Raw genomic sequence first — 22,365 nt, 5'->3', positions numbered from 1 at the left:
ACTAGGTCATATTATTGCATTTTAGTCCAAGTTTAGATTGATTAAATATTTAATATATTTAAATTTGGTTCAGTCACTCAAGTTGCCACAGTATTATATAGCCAAGTGTAACATATATGTATTAATTCACGTGGCTGTAAATTTCTTTCTATCCAGAGGAACGCTCTGCTTGCCATCTCTCCAGCCACCATGGAGGTGCTGATGCGGGTGCTGGCTGACAGCTACATGGGAAGCTGCTCGTCAGAGGAGGCAGAGGACTGGGAGAGCGAGGCCATCAGCCGGATGGCGCTGCTAACTTTGGGGTGTCTCAGGGAGGTGGTGCAGGGCCTCCTGGCCTCCAGCTCAGACCAGCGGCAGGTGGAAATCCCATCCGTCCTGGAAAACTACTTCAAGCTGCTCAACTCAGACCCGGCGGCCGTGGTGGCAGCGAAGCAGCAGCCAGCCAAGGGGAGGGTTCCCACGCTGGGCCGGCACTGGGAGATCCGATTTGTGGCACTGCAAGTGCACATGCTAGGTAGCGGCTTTATTCATAAGTTAATGATTAAATAATGAGCATTTTCCCTGCTTCTGTCTACTTATCTCTCTCTTTCTTTTCTGAATCTCAGACACTATCAGGGACATGTTCCTGTGTTCAGACAGGCCGGTTCTACAAGCCATCTTCCTCAACAGTAACTGCTTTGAGCATCTGATACGACTGCTGCAGAACAGCAAGGTAAGACTAGGAGCTGCAGTCCAGTTCGCTCAATTATTCTAAATATATTCTGATGTATTTATTCTCAATAAAAAGGAAAAGAAAGGCTAAGAGCAGGAATCACCTCAACATCTTGTTGTATTTTAGATTTAATGGTAATCCTCAATAATCTTGATTTATGTTGATTTAAAGCTGTTTTTGCTATTATCCCTTAAAGGCATTTTCTTTTAATGTTATTGTAGATCTGTTCAGATGAAAATAGAATCTGCTTTTTTATTTTTCTGGGTCTGATCTGGCTTTTTTTTTTTTTTTACAATTCTACGATTTAGTTTTGCAGGAAGCATTTTGCAGCACCATGCATGTTTATTTTCTCACCACAAGGCTGGATCACTGACACCCTGCCGAAGTCCACTGCTTCTAACCTCTCACCTTCTCCTCCAGTCACCTTTTTTCTCCCCCTGCCCCACCCTGTGACTCTTTCCGTCTTCTTTTACTCCCCCCCCCGTCCCACACATTTAAGTTGACGTGTCGCCTGTTGTGTGTCAGCTGGTTAACGCTAGGTGCACGGCGGCAGACAAGGACCAGAAAGATATAACCAACAACAGGTTACAAACAGGAGAGAGGGAGATTCAGGTACCGCCGAGAAATCCACCCCCCCCCCCCCTCCCCCTCCACCTACCTGCCGTTGTCCTCATCTGCTGCTGCCAAATCCCACCTCCTTTCACCTCAACTCCAGCAAACGCCACTCCACAGCAAGATCATTTACCTGTCATGCTTTACAAAGATAATGCTGACTTTTATGCTTCTTCTGTTTTAAAAGCGATGGATGATCCTGTTTCTGCAATGTTTGCCACCTTAAAGCTGATTTCCTGCAGAAACAGAACACAGAGGCTGATGCTCCAACTTGTTCGTCCTTAGTCCTTTGCTCATAGATGAGCCTGTTTGGCTCATCTGAGGGACTTAAATGAAAAGCTGAAGCCGTAAAAAGAGAAATAAGAATCTCATCTCTTGGTATCTTGCTGTGGAATGACTTATCTTGCCCTCATCACATCTACCATTTATCTGTCTCCTCACACATATCTGCCCTCTTTGCCCCCCCCACTTCCATATTGTGTTCTGTACACTGTGGGTTCTCCAAGAGTTCTGTCTATGGGCTTGTGTGCACTTACTCCCTCACTCCCCGGGGGTTTTAGTGGTTGGAGGTGATCAGGTCTGCGCAGTGATGTGAACTCTGTGTTTGACTTCTCTGTAGAGCCAGCAGCTGATGGTAGATTTTAAGGCGGGCGGAGCTGGATGAGGGACGCGTTGGCATCCTGGTTTGGCTTGGGCTGCATGCTGAGTGTGAAGGTGTTTCAGTGTGGGGATGTACTTTTTCCTCGTGGTTAGCTTCCTGCTCCAGTCACATCTCTCTGTGTGTGTTTTTTTCTTTGCCCGGAGCAGAAAGACATAATTTATCATATTATTAGGAGGAGTTTTGAAGCCGATTCCTTTTGCAGTGACAAATGGCGGTTAAAAAACTTTACAAATGATTTTACTCACATCCACTGACTGAATCAAACTCAAAGGCATCTCCTTAATTTTATATTAGATTCTTTAATAAGTGGATCATTTTAATTTGGTGCTTTTGATCCTCTGCATGCTTATTATCCATTCATAAAATGTCATTGCAATAAAAAGAAATGGATCTCCACCTGGCATTGGGGAATGACTAATATGTTTGCTTTGTTTCCAGGTGATTCAAGGACGCCTTGACTCGTTGGCCGTAGCCACCATCAAAGCCCTGACGACTGTTATGCATAAATCACCAGCTGCTAAGGTTGCTCTCTAGCTTAGAATATTTTCTGCACTCTCTGTGTTTATTACTACCCCGCAGCATGATGCTGCCACAGCATAAATACGTGCAATATGACAGATATAAAGGAATTGAAAAAATTCACTTCCCTTGCAAAAAAACAAAAAAACATTAATATATATATATAATATTTATCATCTACAAACAGGATTACACTAAATTAGCAGCTTGCAAGGCTTTAACATACCATGATGATCTAAAGCCCTTGTCACACCTTGATTATACCTTATTTAGCCACCGTATTCCTCGACATCCAAGAATCTTCTAAAAACGCTGGCATACGCTGAACTTTCTATGTATTTTTTCAATTTTGGGCGTATACATATATAATTATAACAAGCCTAACTTATGCATAACGCACGGCAGCGCAATGTCCATGAAATATCACAAGCCAGTGTCCTGACGGGTGCAGCAATGCGCCTGGACGCGCCCAGCCTGCTTAAAAATATTGCGGTATTAACCTAACGCTACCAATACGCCATTAAACAGTAGCTGTAAGTTAGAAACACGTTCAGAGCTCGTCTGGAACCACTCAAACACGTCGATATGCATTGGAGATAAGTTCTTGATAAGCTAAGCTTAAGTTACTCATAGGTTTTGGATAAACTATATGCCACGACTTACGAGTAACTTAAACTTAACGTATGTCAACAATCAGATAACTTACCTGTAACTTATAGCATACATTTGAGCATACGCTGGCATACTTTGGGACGTACTTGCCGTATGTCGACATGTGCTTCAGTGTGCGCATAACTTATGCAAAACTGACCCATAACTTATCCAACGTATGCTACCGTTTTTGCCTGATTTTTCGTACGTCATGCATACGCTGGCTAAATTGTCACGGTGTGACAGGGTCTTAAAACACGTAATGCATCACAGAAATGGTTCAACAGAAACAAAATCAACCTCTGAAAAGCATCTCAGTCCCTGGATCTAAACTTGGTAGCAATCTATGCTCTAAACCCCTCTGTATGTTTCCCAAGCTTGTGAAACATTAAAGTGGAAAACAAAATTTTTTTTTAGTTTATTTATTTAAAAAATTTCTGTGCGAGATTTTACATAAAGATGTTTTAGGTTCAGTTTTTAAACATCTTCGAAGGTGGTAATAAATGTGGAAGGTACTGTAGTTGTGTATCATTGGTTGTTTGGTCTGATTGATCATTGGTTGCTCCGTTTCTGCTGTAGGAGGTTTTCAAAGAGAGGATTGGCTACAATCACCTGTACGAAGTTCTGATCTCACTGGGTCAGCCGTCCAGACATCTGCTCAAGGAGCTGATGAACATGGTGAGTTTGCTCCTTCCTTTTCTGCGTCGTTTCTCCGAAGTCTCCATCTTATTTCTCTCTGTTTGCTCCTGCAGTCAGTGGAGGGGGAGCACACCTCTGTGGGCCTCCTTGGAATCAGCAACGTGGAGCCGTTGCTGCTTCTAGTCCAGTGGCTCCCAGAGCTGGAGTCACCCGAGCTGCAGCTCTTCACGGCCGACTGGCTGCGCCGCCTCAGCTGCCTCAACCGCCAGACCCGTGCCACCTGCGTCAACGCGGCCATGGTGGTGCGAGCTTTAGCTGCTCTGGAACACCACGAACGCCTGCACAGAGCGTGTGCCGAAAGCCTGTTCGGATTACTAGGCTCGCTGGGCTCGCAGTCTCTGAGCGGCCGGGAACTGCTGGGACTCCTGCGCCTCCTGAGGACTACGGAGTCCAGCCAAGCTCATCCGTATGTAGGTCCAGCCCTGAGGGCCCTCCTGACCATGGTTCGCAAGCAGGGACTTGAGAACGCCATGCAGTACTTTGATCTGTCGCCCAGCATGGCGGGGATTGTTGTCCCCACCGTGCAGCGATGGCCGGGTTCTGCCTTCAGCTTCCACGCCTGGTTGTCTCTGGATCAGGACCAGCTTGGTCCACTCAGCAAGGACAAAAGGAAGCAGCTCTATAGGTCAGTGCTGAATTCAATGCTGACGATGAAGTAATTTGGCTCCACTTTATCTAAAGAAAAAGAAAAATCACCCTTTAGCTTTTTAAATCTTCAATTTTTCCTTTTATTCTGTCTGCGTAGCTTTTTCACCCCTGGAGGAACGGGGTTTGAGGCCTTTATCAGCGCTGCTGGAGCGCTGGTGGTGGCTGTCTGCACAAAGAAGGAGTATGTCACAGTAATGCTGCCAGACTACTGTTTCTGTGACTCCCTCTGGGTACGTCTGATCAAAATGTGTTTGTTCACCATAGTGGAGAGTTAATGTTTCAGGTAGAGCAGTCCGATATGATCCAATAAAGGCGCTTTGATTTCCGTTTCCCAGCACAGCATCGGCGTGGTGCATGTTCCTGGAAAGAGGCCGTTCGGACAGAGCCTCGTCTACATTTACGTGGATGGGCAGCAGAAACTGTCCGCCCCCCTCAAGTACCCCATCATGACGGAGGTAAGATGATATCTACTAGCGATTTTTACCTGGTGATGTTCTTTTTATGCTTTCTTGATATATATATATATTTTTTTCCATCTGCAGCCGTTTATTTCCTGCTGCATAGGCTCTGCAGGCCAACGCACCACCACTCCCCCTCCCTCGCAAATCCCCGACCCGCCCTTCTCCTCCGCCTCCACACCCACAGCTCGAACCTCACTGGGCGGTATCCTGTCGCCGCAGACCTGGGGGGGGCTGCTGGGGGGGAAGCCCGAGTCCGTCACCAAGCTGATCTCAGCTGGGACTCAGGACAGCGAGTGGGGAAGTCCGACGTCCCTGCAGGGCCAGCTAGGAAGCGTCATGGTGTTTCATGAGCCGCTTCAACCCAGTCACATAAAAGCCATCTGTAGCGCTGGTAAGCAGATAAGGATGACTGGAGACTGGGTTTAAAGATATTCCTTGTGTTCTACATCTCTTTCTTCCTGTGTCCTCCCTTACTTTTAAGTCTTTTCTTATTTCTTCTCTCATGCTGCACTTTTCCATCAATCTTTCTTGACTCCTGACTTTCATTTTTCCGTTTTTGTTGCCTTATATACACTCACCGGCCACTTTATTAGGTACCCCATGCTAGTAACGGGTTGGAGCCCCTTTTGCCTTCAGAACTGCCTCAATTCTTGGTGGCATAGATTCAACAAGGTGCTGGAAGCATTCCTCAGGGAGTTTGGTCCATATTGACATGATGGCATCACACAGTTGCCGCAGATTTGTCGGCTGCACATCCATGATGCGAATCTCCCGTTCCACCACATCCAAAAGAGGCTCTATTGGATTGAGATCTGGTGACTGTGGAGGCCATTTGAGTACAGTGAACTCATTGTCATGTTCAAGAAACCAGTCTGAGATGATTCCAGCTTTATGACATGGCGCATTATCCTGTTGAAAGTAGCCATCAGAAGTTGGGTACATTGTGGTCATAAAGGGATGGACATGGTCAGCAACAATACTCAGGTAGGCTGTGGCGTTGCAACAATGCTCAATTGGTACCAAGGGGCCCAAAGAGTGCCAAGAAAATATTCCCCACACCATGACACCACCACCAGCAGCCTGAACCGTTGATACAAGGCAGGATGGATCCATGCTTTCATGTTGTAGACGCCAAATTCTGACCCTACCATCCGAATGTCGCAGCAGAAATCGAGACTCATCAGACCAGGCAATGTTTTTCCAATCTTTTATTGTCCAATTTTGATGAGCTTGTGCAAATTGTAGCCTCAGTTTCCTGGTCTTAGCTGAAAGGAGTGGCACCCGGTGTGGTCTTCTGCTGCTGTAGCCCATCTGCCTCAAAGTTAGACGTACTGTGCGTTCAGAGATGCTCTTCTGCCCACCTTGGTTGTAACGGGTGGTTATTTGAGTCACTGTTGCCCTTCTATCAGCTCGAACCAGTCTGGCCATTCTCCTCTGACCTCTGGCATCAACAAGGCATTTCCGCCCACAGAACTGCCGCTCACTGGATGTTTTTTCTTTTTCGGACCATTCTCTGTAAACCCTAGAGATGGTTGTGCGTGAAAATCCCAGTAGATCAGCAGTTTCTGAAATACTCAGACCAGCCCTTCTGGCCAACAATCATGCCACGTTCAAAGTCACTCAAATCACCTTTCTTCCCCATACTGATGCTCGGTTTGAACTGCAGGAGATTGTCTTGACCATGTCTACATGCCTAAATGCACTGAGTTGCCGCCATGTGATTGGCTGCTTAGAAATTAAGTGTTAACGAGCAGTTGGACAGGTGTACCTAATAAAGTGGCCGGTGAGTGTATATTCCTTTTTTTTCCATTCCTGTGTTGCTTCTTTGTTTCTATGTCGTTCTTTTCTTCTTTGTCATCCTTCCTACTCTCATTCATGATGAACTTTCGCCCAAATCCTTCTTTGTTTTTCTTTCTCATGTCCTTCTTTTCCTTTTCCCTTCTTCTAGTGGTGCATTGGATCACAAAAATCACAGTTTGGATTTTATCATGGTTTTGAGTTACGGATCGGATCACCAGAAAAAAAAAAATGACAACTATAACTTTGCTCTCCATTAGATTTGTTTAACACTTATTTTAACATCTTTGCTGACTAACAAAAAAAATCTTAAAAAAGATCTTATAAGAACTAATAAAATTCTTATTAAATTAAATTTAATTAAAGTGCAATAAAATGCATGAAACCTTCTTTAAATCGCTTTAAACAGGTCATTGTATACGTAGCTTTCCGTTGCTCTGGACGTCCACCTGCATGTGGAGAGCGCAACAGAAACTAAAAGTTCAGCAACACGTTTTTTTTTCCTGCTCTTACAGATGAGGAACACATTTTTCGCTAAAGTGAATGTGCGAGGGATTTACATACCGTGACTGTAGCACATATTGTTATATGTTTAAAGCTTTTGTTTTGCACAACGGATTATGATCTCATGTCTGCAGCTATAAAAACTCCAGTAGCGTTTGCTATAGCTTTAGCCCGGTCTGATACTGCGGCTAAACCTCGGATGACGTTGCTTCAAATGGGTTACCATGCTAGATGTAATTCCACTCTCATATGGCTTTCTTGTGCCACAATGGCTACACATTTTCATTGTTTTGTCCACCACCATTCCTCTAACATCATTGTATTTGACAGGGAAGACAAAATGCTCCCATACATGCGACTTAAAGGGGAACACCAGTTTTTTTTTTTTTTTTTTACATTGGGCCCTTGATTTTACGTTATTATATCACGTTCTACTCACCCATATTAGTTTTGTGTAATTTGGAGCTGTTCCGAAGATATTCAGTTAGGTTATATCCAAGTAACGTCTTCCTATGGGCAACAAGTTGAAGGCACAAACTAAACTGTTCATAATTTATTCTTCATGGTACGCCAGCATTCATAATATGTAGGGGAATCACTGTCCCCCAGACATCCGCGGTTATATTTTTTAGATTTAGATTTTTTAAAATGTGTGTTTGTGACGTCATCCTTGCACGCCGGCTACCATTCATTCCTCTTGTCCACTGAACTGCTGCTAGTTTTACTCACATGCCTGGAAGATGTCTAGTGCTACTACCACAGATGATCTCACTCTCCAAATGGAATTGAACGATTCAGATTAGCTAGCCGAATGAATTAGTAGAGCGTAGCCGCCTGTGGCCCGGGCTGCCTGTCACAACTCCAGTCCGGCGCACAGATGACGTCATACACGCGCCGCTTTGTTTTAAAACATATGAATATAAAAAAATATAACCATGGATGTCTGGGGGACAGTGATTCGCCTACATATTATGAATGCTGGCGTACCATAAAGAATAAGTTATGAACAGTTTAGTTTGTGCCTTCAAGTCGTTTAGCCAAAGGAAGACGTTACTTGGATATAACAAAACTGCATATTAGCTCCAAATGACAAAAAACTAATATGGGTGAGTAGAACATGATGTAATAAAGTAAAATCAAGGGCCCAATGTAAAAAAAAAAAAAAAAAACGGCGTTCCCCTTGCAGGTGGTTTTTCAAGCTCCTCTCTTCCAATTATGACCATGATCACCGCTCCGTTTTAATTGATTGGATTATACAGGCTTTCTCTACATGAACACGCCTTTTTATTTATTTAATCTCGTCGGTTAGTCCGCAGACCACTTGAGTCCCAAACCGTGGAGATAAATCCTTAAAGGAATAGTACACCCAAAACATGATTAGCCTTCATTTTCTACTCACCCCCATGCTGAACAACACTCTGGAGTACTTTTTTGATATCTCAAATGCATCTGGAGATCTGGGAGGCTTCTTGCTGTCATTCAAATAATGGAGGTCTATGGTGCCCGAGGCAGAAAGGTCCATAAAAGTCCACAAAAAACGTGTCAATATTCCTCCATACTGCTCGTCCAATGTATTCCAAGTGTCCTGAGTGGGTAGCATCCAGAATTTACTCGAAACGAAGTCATTTGAAATGTTTTTAGAGCAGTAGCGTATAGGATTTCCTGAAAGCGCGCGCCTGCGAGTTCACGACGCTACGGAAGCCGGCAGACCAAACCAGATGAAAGTGCGCATTCAGCGTCTGCTCTGCCAATAATGCAAGCGTAGAAGAAGAAATGTGCTGTTTACCTGTGCAAAGAAAGAAACAACGAAAGAAAAATGTCTGAGGACTTCAGTGTTGAGGAAGAGCATGAGTTCTTTGCCGAGCTGAATGCGCACTTTCATCTGGTTTGGTCTGCCGCGGTTTCCGTAGCGTCATGAACGCACCGGTGCGCGCTTTCAGGAAATCCTATGCACTACTGTTTATGCTCTAAAAACATTCTAAATGACTTCGTTTCGAGTAAATTCTGGATGCTACCCACTCAGGACACTTGGAATACATTGGACGAGCAGTATGGAGGAATATTGACACGTTTTTTGTGGACTTTTATGGACCTCTCTGTCTCGGGCGCCATAGACCTCCATTATTTGAATGTCAGCAGACAGCAAGAAGCCTCCCAGATCTCCAGATGCATTTGAGATATTAAAAAAGTACTCCAGAGTGTTGTTCAGCATGGGGGTGAGTAGAAAATGAAGGCTAATCATGTTTTGGGTGTACTATTTCTTTAAGGATCACAGACCAGTAATGATCCTTTGCACCACTATCTTCTTCCATCCCTACTTTCTTGCTCACTTTCTCTCATTTTGTATAATCTTGAATTTTTGTTTTTATGAAAATGTTTAAGAATCCTGCAGACTTTGATGCTAAAGCATTTTTGACAAAGTAGTGACTAAAAATGAAATAAAAACCAGGATAACAACTACTGTAAAGATCCTAAGGGGATTTTTGTTTTTTCTCTGTTTTGTTTTATCCCTCTAGGTCCTAACTGCGTCTCTCCATTTAAGGCCCAAGAATCAGAACTGAGTGACATTTCAGCCAAGCTGCTGTTGCATTATTCACCTAAGGTGATTGGAACACATTTTCCCTTTCTTATCCCCTTAAACCTTGTTGTAAAATCTTGGGGTTACATTAGTTTCAGTGAAGGTAAAGTCTGCAAATAAACGCTCGCTTTCTGCTGGCAGGCCTGTAGAAATCCCATCTGCCTCGACCTTTCTCCCAATCTGCTGCACGGGCGTCTGACGGGGAACAAAGTCGTCAACTGGGACATAAAGGTCAGGGCAGCAGATCGTTTTATTCTAACAGAGGAATTTTTTTTCAAATGTTTCCGAAGCTTTCAAATCTGTCTCTTGTTTTTCTGGAACAGGATATGATCAACTGTGTCGGTGGCCTGCCGGTGCTGTTCCCAGTGCTGGAGCAGTTGGCCTGTGTGACCCCTGACCAGCAGGGGGGCGATCCTGCAGCTGCATCAGACTTCATCACACCAGATGTGAGCACACCAGCTGATGGAGACTGGGTCATCCTCCCATCCAACAGAGCCTCAGGTCCGTCATGCCGCAGCGTTTGTGTAACAAAGCCAGCTGCTGCAACATGTTGAGAAATCTGAATCTTCCTCTCTTTTCCAGAGGCGCGCCTGGAGAAAAACTTGGTGGCCACTTTCCTGTTGATGCTAAAGCATTTCCTACAGAGACACCCGATCAACCAGGAGAATCTGCTCCACTCGCATGGCGTGGGAACACTGGGAGTCCTTCTGCAAAAGGTCCCTGAATTAGAATCGTTTCATACAGTTTCTGATTTAAATCTAAATTCTGTTTATTTAGCTTCAATTAAAAAGCAAATATGATCTAAAACAGCAGAGGGAAAACAAAATAAAAACATAACATTGTTAAAGAGTTCCTAAGCTTCCTAAGTAAGGACATGAACTTTTTTGTTCTGGTTTCAATTGAAAATATGGCAAAAATCTTCCTTTTGCTTTGATTTTTTTCTTTTATGACTCTTTTCTCCTACTTCAGATCAGATTAGTTAACTTTTCTAAGTGCTTCACAGTCTAGGAGTAAATTCTGATTAGGAGGGAAGTGTGTTTTGTTCCCTCATACGCTCTAAAGTTTGGGTTGAAACAATTTAGAAAATGTCTTCATCATAATCACAGTAATCCACTTATTTTGTGCCTTCTGTATCCGTTCTTTGGTCCCTTATTTTAAGTCTCACTCGCCCTGATCTTTCCAGTCGTCTGTTTGCTGTAGTTGCATCTGTATTTGTTTGTTCAGTGCAGGGATAGAAGTAAGACTTTAAGTGTTGTCACCGAGGGAAAATTAAAGCCTCCACAGAGACGCAGATTAAATTAAAACCTCTTAGATGTGGTGAAGGTAATTCTCAGCAAAGTGACCACACCCTGTAGCTGGTAGGGATCCAAATAAAACTGATGTGTTGTTTGTTTTTCTCCTTATCTGTTTGTGGAGTCAAAGCTCTCGGTTTTACATCGCCTCAACCGAGAGCTTCCCTGTGTGTTATGAGCTCCTCTTTGTGTTGTAAATGACTTATTTTCTTATCGTCTTTGCAATCTGCTGCACGCTGACCCGTCAGTTTGCATGTGTGCCGGCTGGGAAGTGTCGTGTGGATTTCGGCTAATGGGTCCCGTTCCGGTGTTGTCTGGTTTCAGCTTCCTGCAGGTCATGTGGATGTCAGCGTGTTGGTCGCCGTGCAGCTGCTGATTGAGCAGGTAACCCATGAGAAGAACCAGGCCTTGCTGCAGCAGATCCAAGCACATCTGCTCTTCAATTTCAACACCTGGAACAAAGGAGATTTCCCTCTGCGGATCGGTGAGGACCTGCATGATTGAGCTTTATTCTGAATTTAGGTTTATTTTTAATGTGTTTTTTCCCCCAAGGTCATATCCAATACATGTCCACCGTCATCAAGGATGACAGGAAGCAGTTCAGGAAAAAATACGGAGTTCAATTCCTGCTGGATACCATGCGCCTCTATTACGGGTACACCTCTCAGTTTTTTTAGTTTGTTTCCATAGTAACCCGCTGACTATCACCTGCTCCGACCTCCAGGAAGAACGCTAACAAGGAGAACGACCTGAGCGAGGACGACATCCGGACCATCCGAGCATCCCTCTGTGGCCTCGTCAAGTATTACATCAGCAAGGGCATGTCACAGGAAGAGATGCACAGCATTCTGGGATACATCGCTGCCATTGGAGATGAAGACCAGGTGAGTTTACAGCTCATAATCTTTTTTTTAGAACTTTTTATTTAACCATTTTAATAATTTTACATAAAATTTCCTGACAGAAACTTAAGTAGTAGACGTCACAACAAAAACAAAATACCAGAAGTCTTCAGAATTATGATGACAGGCAGAGCAGACAATATCCACAATCTGTAATCGTTGGCCGAGCAGGATCCCTTCCTATAGAGGAATTCCATTAGACCTCTCCTTCCAGTGGCATCTCATCCCATCTTCCTCTCCATCAGATTCCCAGATATTCTAAAATACAAATCAATCTTTGTACAACAGTCTCCATACTTAGCTGCAGGCTTGCAGTCATTTGCTTTGGTTTTACATTTCTCCACTGCCCAGTCATTATTTTCTCTGCTATTTATCTCTGATCTGTTTTTTTTAGTTATGGCTCCCAACCAAAACGAAAACACAGGTTCTGGAGACATATATGCTTTAATATTCCCTCTATTTCATTTCTAATATTGTTCCAAAATCCTCGTATTACTGGACAATCCCAAAAAATATGTGTGGCGTCTCCAATATTGCTTAAATTACGCCAACATAATGCTACACTGGGATGATAAAGTGAGTTGGAGCTCACCATCTGTTCTCACGTTTAAATCTTTGTGTTTTTTTTTTTTGGGCTTTGACTGCTAATTGTGATTAATTGATAGTTAAAATAATTGTCTTCTAATTTTATCATCAAATTAATGGGCGATTTCTGGTGAACCGGCGATCCAGAATAATAAATTTTTTTCTCCCTAAAGGGCAACTAAGGCCCCGTCCACACGAAGTCAAAACGAACACGAAACGCTGATATTTTCCAAAACGTTTGTCGTAAAGACGAAGACGTAAAATAAATGTGAGCGTCCACACGAATGCATGAAAACGCTGCAAAATGTATGCCAGGCCTGTAAGTGGCGCTGTGGTGCCAAAGCAAAAATAAGCGACGAAATGTTGGGCATGCGCACTAATATTTATACATGGTTGCCCTGCGGGTCCATTTTCGTGGTTCAGTCAAATTCAGGTGCTGAACTATGTCGTCGATATTGCTCTGTTCTTCCTGGAGATATTCCAGAAGAAGAAGATTCTGTTGTAAGCCCGACAGCAGGGTGAGTAGCATTAGCAGCAACGGCGCCATTGTTGTTGTGATGCTGTGTCGCGCATGCGTGTTTAGAGGCGACGCTATGACGCATGCGTGTAAAAAAAGAAAAATGCGGTTAGAGCTTAAAGATGGAAACGCGAAAACGGCGTTTCAGAATCTTCCCACTCTGAAGGCTGAATAAAAAAAAGATTGTTTACAGACCCCCGAAACGCCGGCTTCGTATGGATGAGAGGCTGGTTTGGTTAAAAATTTGTGCGTTTAGGCCAGGGTTTGGCTTCGTGTTGTCGGGGCCTATATCTACCCTTTGAAACTTTGAATGCTTATAATACCGTGTTTCACAACAAAAACAATGAAAATATAACACATATAACACACTAAATATTCGCAGCGAGTGGTGTGTGGGGTTGTCACGGTACTAAACTTTTCAACTCGATACCGATACTAAGGAAAATATTCGATACTCGATACCATTTTTGATACCACAAGGATAAAAACTCCAAATTTCAAGAGAAATATTTTGATTAATAATTAAAATACAATAAATAAATACAATAAACAATAAGAAGAATATTTTGAGGTTGTTTGCTGTGCACAGTATTAAGCAAGATTGATAAAAAACTTACAAAACTAAAATTAAGTGTTCCTTCCTTGGCTATGCTTTGCACACATAACAGTGATACTAGCCAAACCGGTTAAGAAACAAAAATAATTCTCAGCAGCTGCACCTGTTACAAAAAAAAGTGTGAAACTGAAAAGTGCACAGAATTATTCAATCACACAGTGTTCAGAAGGTGCGTTTTCCTCTATTCTGCACTTTAGATGAACGACCGTTTAGGTGCCACAGGAGGTAACACTGTATCGATACTTTTAAAAACGAGTATTGTATCCGGATACAACGTTTCAGTATCGATACTTTTTTGAGTGTCGATACTTTTGACAACCCTGGTGGTGGGACACAATGAGTTAGTTTAACAGCTCTAAAAACACATCTGAAAGCAAAAAGTGATGAAATGATGTCAGTCTGAGCTATGGAAGCCCAAGAGGTGCATTGGTTGGGGAAAAAAAAGCTTGATATTTTCCAAAAATTAATCAATTAATCATTCAATTCTAGTAAACACACTCTTAAAAATGTAATTTAATAATGTAATAACCTACTAACAGCAGTAATTAAGACATTAGCTATATAACACATCATTTTATGTGCATCTATGTATACTTTCATCATTTATTTCATTTAAAATTAATTTCTAATGGGAAATAAAGTTCCTTTTTCCTAAATTCTAAACCTTATTTAATATAATGATCTCTTTTACATTAATTAGTTTAAAAAAAATAGATTAATAAATGACTAAAATAACTGATTTTTCATTATTATTCTCAGAAAGTGAATAAAAAAAATACTTTAAAGCTGTTAAAAGGCTGGTCATCATCCACCAGTATGAGATTTAAATGCTTGCATCATCATCTCTGCTCTTAAGGTTCTTATAAGGAGAAAATTACCATTATTGGTCCCAACAAAGACGCTGTTTTTCTGTTCAATAGCCGACTGTATTGAGACGCTCGCTCATAGAGCATCAAGCTATGAGTTGACCCTTCCTGACCCCTGAAAAACTAGTCAATTTTTTTTAGCTTTTTAACAAAATAGAACAATATCAGAGACAGTGGAGTAACAGAAAATATAAATGAAAAAAAAACTATAATAAAACAGCTGGATACATCAAACCAAAGATATCTTTCTTCAAGGAATGTTCACAATCTGCATCCGGGTAAATTCAGGTATTAAACTAGATGTAGATTTAAGGTATGTAAAATATAATTGATAGAAATGTTTTACTTTAGCTGTGACTCTGTTAATTGCAGCTGTGTGGTCTTCTGGAGATGTTACTCAGCCTCCTTCAGAGCAGCCCGGCCAAAGACCAGCTCTTCCTGCTCCTCTTTGAGCCTGCAGCTGCAGATTCCTGCTACACGCTTCTGCTCAACAACAAGCACTCAGACCGACTGAGGGAGCTGGTCTTTAAGGTGAGTGTCTGCTGGTTTTCCTGCCAAAGCCGCAGCCGTTCTGAAGAATTAACCCTGGTTGTCCTGTGGGTAGCTGTTTGAGCGGATGCTGCGCTGCGACCGGGTGTATGAAAGGAGCAAGCAGCGCTTACGGCTGAGGGAAGCTGGTTACAACGGGCTGTCTCTGGTTTTCTCCGAGCTTCACATCACCCCCACTCTGATCCGCTGCCTCCTAAATCAGGTTCTCCATACAGGTCAGTGTTGTTTTAAAATCCGCTTATTTAAAGATACTTCTGCTTCATTCGATCAATCAACATGTCCTGAATCCTGCAGATCAAGTTGTGAACTACAAGGACCTGATGGCTCTTGTGCAGCTCACACACCGGGCTGGACCTAGTGTGCGCCTTATTGTCTGTAAGAGGGTAAGAAAGGGTGTTGATATTACCCTGCCTCTTCTTGCTTTCCATGCTGCATGTCCCACCTCCTTTGTGGTTAATAAACGTCCCTGTCCTTCAGGTGTACCAGCTGCTTCAGTCCCAACAGGAAGCTGCCAGCCAGATCTCCAAGCAGCAGTGTTGGCAGGACACGCTCGTGCGGCTGTACCTCCGAGGCGACGGCTCCCTGACGCTGCGCGGCTCCGACACAGCCAGCAACTGCAGCTTGGATTTAAACCGGAACGGCTGCGGCGGCAATAACCGCCTGGAGCTGCCGCTGGAGAGGAGGCCAAGAGCAGGAAGCGCCGGCCGCCTGGACCGGCTGGAGGACGACCGGCTCAGCGTAGGAGACACGCGCTCCGTGGACAGCTTGGATGCCGATGTCATCTCGCTGTTGGACACGCCGTCTTCCTCCGCCTCCACCGAGCCGCAGCTCCCCATCAAGCCATGGGTGCTGAGTAAATCAGGAGGCTTGACATTAGATCTTTCACACCTTCAGGCCTGTGAGGGCGGAGAGAGTGGAAGCCAAACGCCTGCAAGCATGCCCAGCACTCCTTCTCCACTGGAGACTGCAAAGCCCCTCCCTGGGAACTCGGGGGATAAAGATGCAACAGCCTCTTTTACTGAAGACAGCTTCCTGTTCAGTGACAACATCTCACTGGGGGAATCCTTCAACAATGTGGAGGTGAGGTCGGACTGACTGCTTTGTTTTCATCTTTAAAGGTACACTATGCAACCGGTGTTGATTTTCCAGCGAGGCTCCTCCCAAAGGGCGAAAGTAAAAGTGCGCAGTCGTAAATATGCTCAGCTGTTCTCCTGGTTTCTCCATCAAGCCAGGCGCGGTTGTTTTGAGCTTAGCAGACAGGCGAACGCAATGAATCATTTATTTTGTTCCAATTTTGCCATGATAACTGCACAAATATCACCACTGCGCTAGCAACGAGCATGCCTTTCACTGGGGGCGTGTAGCAGTTCTCGCCGTAAAGCAAGACCGACTCTCACGATGCACGAGACTTCTGAGCCTGTGGGTGCGGGTCGGTGCTCCTGCAATTGCAAGTACGGTATATCCCCCACAGACCACCAGGGCGGCCGAGAAAACCTTTGTTCGACCTGAAATTACTCATTTAATCATCCAAAACGTTATGGAACACATTAATTAACTGAAAAATGTTGCATAGTATGCCTTTAAAATCAATCCCAAGTTCTTATCATTTTTGTTTTGTTTTCCTTATGAACTTATTTTCTAAATTACCTTTTAAATCATTGAAGTGTTTTGGGGGCTTCATGTGATCAAATTGTGTGGAGATATCAGTTTTAGCCCCAGATTCTGGCTTTGATTTAAGTCTAGATTTGACCCGACCATTCTAGCATCTAAATCAAATTGTTCTATTTGTAGCCGTTTGTTCGTGGTGCAAAATTGTCCTTTAAATATTGAGTAAAATTAACTGTCAGTTCACTGCTGTTGAAAAGTTTCACCACAGCAGGACCAGAACACCTTGTTCCACATGTTTTCTGTGCTCCTTACTTATCTGTAAAAATATCTGAAAGGAAATAAAAAGAGCTTCCATCAGTTATTGACATGTCACTGCTTCCTCAGGGAGCTCCCTTTCATCTGCAAACCTTTGGGGGTTTCAGCGGTTCACCAGAAATCAATAGGAGGGGCAGATTACATCCACTCTGCAGGATCCTGTTATTTCCTGCATGCATGATTTACAGAGTAGGATGGAGTAAAGGAGGACAATAATGTGGTGTAATGTCGCCCTCTAGAGGGCAGAGGAGGAGCTCTGCAGCATGCTGCTGGAGATCGTCCTGTTTGTGATGTGGCGAGGCGTGGAGGGCTCCGATGACTCGGCGTGGCTGGAACGGGGGCAGGTCTTCTCAGCTCTCACCAAACTCGCGACTACCAAAGAGCTGCTGCTTCCTGTCGACCAGATCAAGCTGAGGTCACCATCCTGTCTACTGTTTTAACAGTTACATCTCTCCGACTCTTGCTTATGTTTTGATTTCTGTCTTCCAGTCTCTTGGAGCGCATGTTGGAGTGGGCTGTGACCGATAACCGGGAGGCCTCGGCCGCTTCGCTACCGCATCACACAGAGAACGCCGTTCGGCTGCTTCACGTTGTGCAGGACTTCCTGCAGGCGGAGGGTTTGGTCAACCCAGCCCTGTGGACAGACAAGGTGTTAGAGGAGACTGTGACTCTGATGGATTGCCTCATGGTGTGGTACTCTGCTGGGACTCAGTGGTTCCAGCTCTCCCAAGTAGGGCTGAGACTTCTGCTGGGCTTCATGGCTCAAGAAGACATGGAGGTAAATTTGTCTCCTATTCTTCCAAAGAACAATTCCAAGCATGTGCCATGATGCCATGAATTCTCCTCAGGTGTGTGCCTTGGCCTCAGCAAAGCTTAACGGCATCCTGCAAACCAAAGAAGTGTCGAGCCAGGATGAAGCCTGCTACTTGCTGGGGAAGTTGGAGGGCATCCTGCGGCGCTCCGTCCAGGAGCAGACAGATGAGACGTACTCCTTCCTGGTTCCGGTGCTCCGAACGCTGCTCTCCAAAGTCCACCGCCTCCTCTACATGGAGCTGCACCTGCCTCAGCTGCCCGACACCAATGGAAGTCCCTCTTTCTTCGAGGACTTTAAGCTCTACTGCGACTCACCCGAGTGGCGCGTCTACCTCGATAAATATGTACGAGGGTCCGACTCACTGATGCTGATTAATTTATTTCTTAGAATTTATGATGCAAAAAAGTAAACATTTTTCCTTGTTTTCACTGATTACAGATTATTCCGTACATGAAGCAATATGAAATTGAGATGTTCAGTCAGGGTCATGAAACCATGGCTCTGTACTGGAAGGAGTGCTATGAGGCGTTCATGGTCAGCTTGCACAAGCGGGAACGAGAGAGGGGCGAGAGTAAGATCCGCTTCCAGGTGAACTAACAGCAGAACGACCCGATGATGACCGTCCCCTGGTCCGTCTCAGAAGCGTAATTCATTTCCTTTCTCCAGGAGCAATTTGTGGAGCCGTTCATGCGACGCAGCCGCCAAGAAAACCTGCGCTATAACAATATGTTGAAGCAGCAGCACAGCCAAAACAGCGCGACCCTCAGGCAGTGGAAGGCAGCACGACGCGGCCTGGTGTGTGAAAGGGGTCCATGGGCTGACAGGTACGTTAACTCCTGGCACTTCCTGTTTTTTTTCCTCCCCTTTTCTCTAAGAAGGGCACTTTAAATAAGCTTTTATCTTGGATTTTCTTTTTTTATATTGCTAATTTAATTACGATAAAATGATAAAAACAATAAGAGTGAATATTTTTGTCATTTTCTGCCTTGTTCAGTCATATATGGTTTATAGTTTTAAGCAAAAATATAGTACAGACTTAGATTAGTGTAAAATATACTGATGGGCTTTCTTTGGATATATTATAGAAACATTGTAAATTGGTGAACTAGCATTAGCATGGTATGTGTTAGCCTAGATGGAAAAATATTTCCATAATTTCCTGGTAAAATAAGCTGTCTGACAATTTCTAAGTCACAAGTGGAGATGATATGAGCTTTTCTAAAAATGAAGCCAACCGAGCCGGACAACAAGAAATGTTAAGTGTTGTATGCGATTTAGCATAGATTAGATATTAGCGCAGGTAGTTTGGGAACATTTTTTAGAAAAGGGCCGTTTCTCAATATGCGTTCTTGAGCGTTCTCGTGTACTCGTCAATTGCCGAGGATGCGAGCATGAGAACGCACCAAATCCCCGGATGTTGTTCTTGCCCCGCCCTCTTTATCGAGTATGCATCAGAGCAGATTTGTTCGTTCTTGAGATTGACAGCTGTCCCAGCATGCACCGCGGCAGCAGCAGCTTTTAATGAAGCACTCCATTGAAAGTTAAAAGTTCTCTTTTCTGTTGCTGTTGTTCAATAAAAGTACGTTTTAAGATCATTTGAGGCGAGAATATTATACTTTAAAACGTCAGAGGACCGCGGCAACCAGCTGAGCTCCAAAGCCAACGGTAGCCAGGGCTAACGTTAGCCCGTCTGCAGCAGTCCTTTCTCGACATAGCCGTGTGTGAAGGACTGCTGGCTCTGATGGCGATTTTATTTGTTTTATTTGGCAAAATTCATTTTCTGATTTGTGTTTATCTTACTGTATCCATCATTATTCCCCCACTAAATGAAAAAAGTAATACTTTATTACTATCCAGAGACTAGCGCTCTAGAAGAGCGTGTGGTGACATCATGAGTACGCTTCTGTTCCAATTGACCCATATCTATGCTGCGTGGTCGGGTTCTCGCCAAATCCAGACTTTACTGTGTTCTTGTCAAGGCCGGACTTGACGAGAACGCGAGTCCGTACTCGCGTTCTAGTGAATTAAGAAACGGCCAAGGTTTTGACTCTGAGATTTCCAAAAGGATGCAAGGTTCACATCTCAAAGTTTAGAGCTCGTCCTTGCTGTACTCTGTTTGGCCTTTCTGGTATCTCCTGAATGTCCAGCTCTCTCTCTGCTGTGTGTGATCAAAGTAGCTAAATCAGCTCGGCCCTATACATGGGAGATTGCTTTCAGGACTCTTATATGTGTATTTCTGAACTTTTTTCAACAGACAACAAGATGAGATGCATTGGAGAGTGTCTAGCGCAGAGAACTTCTCCAGAATGAGGCTAAAGTTAGTCCGTAATTACAACTTTGACCCTCATCGAGAGGCCAGTGCTCTGAGAGACAACCTGGGTAGGATGATATGAGCTTAGTTTCCTCTAATATTAAGAAATGAAAGAACTTTATAAAGGGGTTTTATCCTGTCATCTCTCTGGTCCACTCAGGTGTCCACCAGCAACGTGCAAATCCAGAACCTCTGCTGCTGGAGGCTGTGAAGCAAGTCAAAGTCAGCGACTTGGAAGACGACATATTGGAGCTGCCGGAGGACGACCCTGCTGCCGCCGGCAACCAGTTAGACAAACATTTACAAATAGAAGGTTTTATACGTACCGATATCTCTGTTTTGTAACCGTCACCTACTCTCTGCTGTGTCCTGAAGGACTGAAGCAGAGGAGGTGGGTCAAAAGGAGAAGATGGTGCTGCTGGAGGACTGTGAGCTGGTGACGGTGGTGGATGTGGTTCCTGGGCGCCTTGAGCTCACCACCCAACACATCTATTTCTATGACAGCAGCCAAGAGAAGGAGGAGGGTGAGCAGCCTACCTTTGGAGAAGAAACTCTGTTGCCTTCCTGCTTTAATACTTTGTTTTTTGCCCTTAAAGGGGTGGGCCATGACTTCAAGTGGCCCCTTTCACAAATCCGGGAGGTCCACCTCCGGCGATATAACCTTCGACGCTCAGCACTAGAAATCTTCCTCATTGACCAGACAAATTATTTCCTAAACTTTAAAAAAGAGGTAATAAATTAATTTGATCATAAAAGTGCATAAGTCCTCAATCTTCTTTTAAAAATAGATGACTAAATAGTTTTTTTGTTTAATAAACAGGTGAGGAATAAAGTGTACAGCCGCATGCTGCTGCTGCGATCGCTCAGCCTTTATGGGACCCGTTCACCTCAGGAGCTCCTGAAGGCATCCGGACTCACACAGGTTAGAAAGTTCATTTGATTTCAGACATTTTTAATGAATGTTGTAGCTTTTGCAACACAAACAGATTCAGTTTGGAGTAGAGAGAGAGTCAAATCTAGATGCAGATACAATTGAATTTAGTCCTACTTTCGAAATTAAGTGGATTATAATAATAATAATTGAGTAAAAAAAAGTATGGAAACCTGGCTGCGTAATGCGCATCCTTATCAGGAAGGTATAATTGAATTAGAAACACAGGAAAAACTTTATTATTATGTATTATTAGTTCATTTTTATGTCGTTGCAGAAATGGGTGAACAGAGAGATTTCCAACTTTGACTACCTGATGCAGCTCAACACGATTGCAGGCAGAACCTACAACGACCTGTCTCAGTACCCGGTGGTATGTTCACTGAACCGACACAGAACGATGTGTGATTTACGGAGTTCCTGAGGGGGTTGCTCTGTGTTTGTCCAGTTTCCCTGGATATTGGCCGACTACACCTCAGAGGAGCTGGACCTCTCTGACCCGCAGGTTTTCAGGGACCTGTCCAAGCCGGTAGCGGTGCAGAACGAACGGAACGCTAAAGCAGTCAGAGAGAAGTACTCACTGTTTTCCTGCTCTGTTATTGTACTCAGAGCTTTAGGATGTCAGAGCAGCAGAGTCTGACCTTTTGCTGTCTTTTCCTTAGGTATGAAAGCTTTGAGGACCCAACAGGCACTATTGACCGGTTCCACTACGGCACCCACTACTCTAACGCTGCTGGAGTGATGCACTACATGATCCGAGTGGAGCCTTTCACCTCCCTGCACATCCAGCTGCAGAGCGGGCGGTAAGGAAGATTCATTTCTCAAGCATCATTTTCTCTTATTAACAGCTGGGCACACTAACGGCACCATGCACTCCTCCCAGGTTTGACTGCGCCGACCGGCAGTTCCATTCCATTCCAGCGACGTGGCAAACCCTCATGGACAACCCCAACGACGTCAAGGAGCTCATCCCGGAGTTCTTCTACTTCCCTGAATTTCTGGAGAACCAAAACAGTGAGCGGCGTTGCTAAATGAATGCCTACTTCCTCCCTTTTTTTTTTTTTTTTGCTCTTTATATATTTTTTCCTTCTTTATGAGGTTTCGATCTGGGCCGCCTGCAGATCTCCAAGGAGAGGGTGAATGATGTTGCTCTGCCTAAATGGGCCAAATCCCCAGAGGACTTCATCTACAAGCACCGCAAAGCTCTGGTAAGGCCC

At 44.1% G+C, this 22,365-nt stretch overlaps 1 protein-coding gene across 4 annotated transcripts in view; it reads left to right on the top strand.

Moving 5' to 3' along the window:
• The window catches only part of nbeal1 (neurobeachin-like 1), a 48,877-nt gene that overhangs the window by 13,688 nt on the left and 12,824 nt on the right, over positions 1–22,365 (top strand). For 2 of the 4 annotated variants that reach the window (XM_038305791.1, XM_038305790.1), the window contains exons 8-42: positions 157–514; positions 606–712; positions 1,238–1,324; positions 2,424–2,507; positions 3,735–3,833; positions 3,908–4,479; positions 4,600–4,732; positions 4,838–4,957; positions 5,045–5,354; positions 9,781–9,866; positions 9,984–10,073; positions 10,166–10,343; positions 10,425–10,558; positions 11,459–11,618; positions 11,687–11,789; positions 11,859–12,018; positions 14,993–15,151; positions 15,225–15,384; positions 15,464–15,552; positions 15,647–16,249; positions 17,332–17,507; positions 17,582–17,870; positions 17,941–18,249; positions 18,345–18,494; positions 18,573–18,730; positions 20,161–20,285; positions 20,378–20,504; positions 20,593–20,741; positions 20,814–20,947; positions 21,038–21,139; positions 21,426–21,521; positions 21,597–21,721; positions 21,811–21,951; positions 22,032–22,162; positions 22,247–22,356. In XM_038305791.1, coding sequence (XP_038161719.1) covers positions 157–514; positions 606–712; positions 1,238–1,324; positions 2,424–2,507; positions 3,735–3,833; positions 3,908–4,479; positions 4,600–4,732; positions 4,838–4,957; positions 5,045–5,354; positions 9,781–9,866; positions 9,984–10,073; positions 10,166–10,343; positions 10,425–10,558; positions 11,459–11,618; positions 11,687–11,789; positions 11,859–12,018; positions 14,993–15,151; positions 15,225–15,384; positions 15,464–15,552; positions 15,647–16,249; positions 17,332–17,507; positions 17,582–17,870; positions 17,941–18,249; positions 18,345–18,494; positions 18,573–18,730; positions 20,161–20,285; positions 20,378–20,504; positions 20,593–20,741; positions 20,814–20,947; positions 21,038–21,139; positions 21,426–21,521; positions 21,597–21,721; positions 21,811–21,951; positions 22,032–22,162; positions 22,247–22,356 — 6,114 coding nt within the window. Of the gene's footprint in view, positions 1–156; positions 515–605; positions 713–1,237; positions 1,325–2,423; positions 2,508–3,734; positions 3,834–3,907; positions 4,480–4,599; positions 4,733–4,837; positions 4,958–5,044; positions 5,355–9,780; positions 9,867–9,983; positions 10,074–10,165; positions 10,344–10,424; positions 10,559–11,458; positions 11,619–11,686; positions 11,790–11,858; positions 12,019–14,992; positions 15,152–15,224; positions 15,385–15,463; positions 15,553–15,646; positions 16,250–17,331; positions 17,508–17,581; positions 17,871–17,940; positions 18,250–18,344; positions 18,495–18,572; positions 18,731–20,160; positions 20,286–20,377; positions 20,505–20,592; positions 20,948–21,037; positions 21,140–21,425; positions 21,522–21,596; positions 21,722–21,810; positions 21,952–22,031; positions 22,163–22,246; positions 22,357–22,365 lie in introns of all 4 variants that reach the window. The other 2 variants (XM_038305793.1, XM_038305789.1) reach the window with 2 other exon arrangements.

Source organism: Cyprinodon tularosa, unplaced genomic scaffold, assembly GCF_016077235.1.
Source record: "Cyprinodon tularosa strain WSP-4 unplaced genomic scaffold, ASM1607723v1 ctg564, whole genome shotgun sequence".
Taxonomy (NCBI): Eukaryota; Metazoa; Chordata; class Actinopteri; order Cyprinodontiformes; family Cyprinodontidae; genus Cyprinodon; species Cyprinodon tularosa.
Note: the sequence above shows the minus strand (reverse complement) of the source record. Positions and strands in the feature narration are given on the sequence as shown.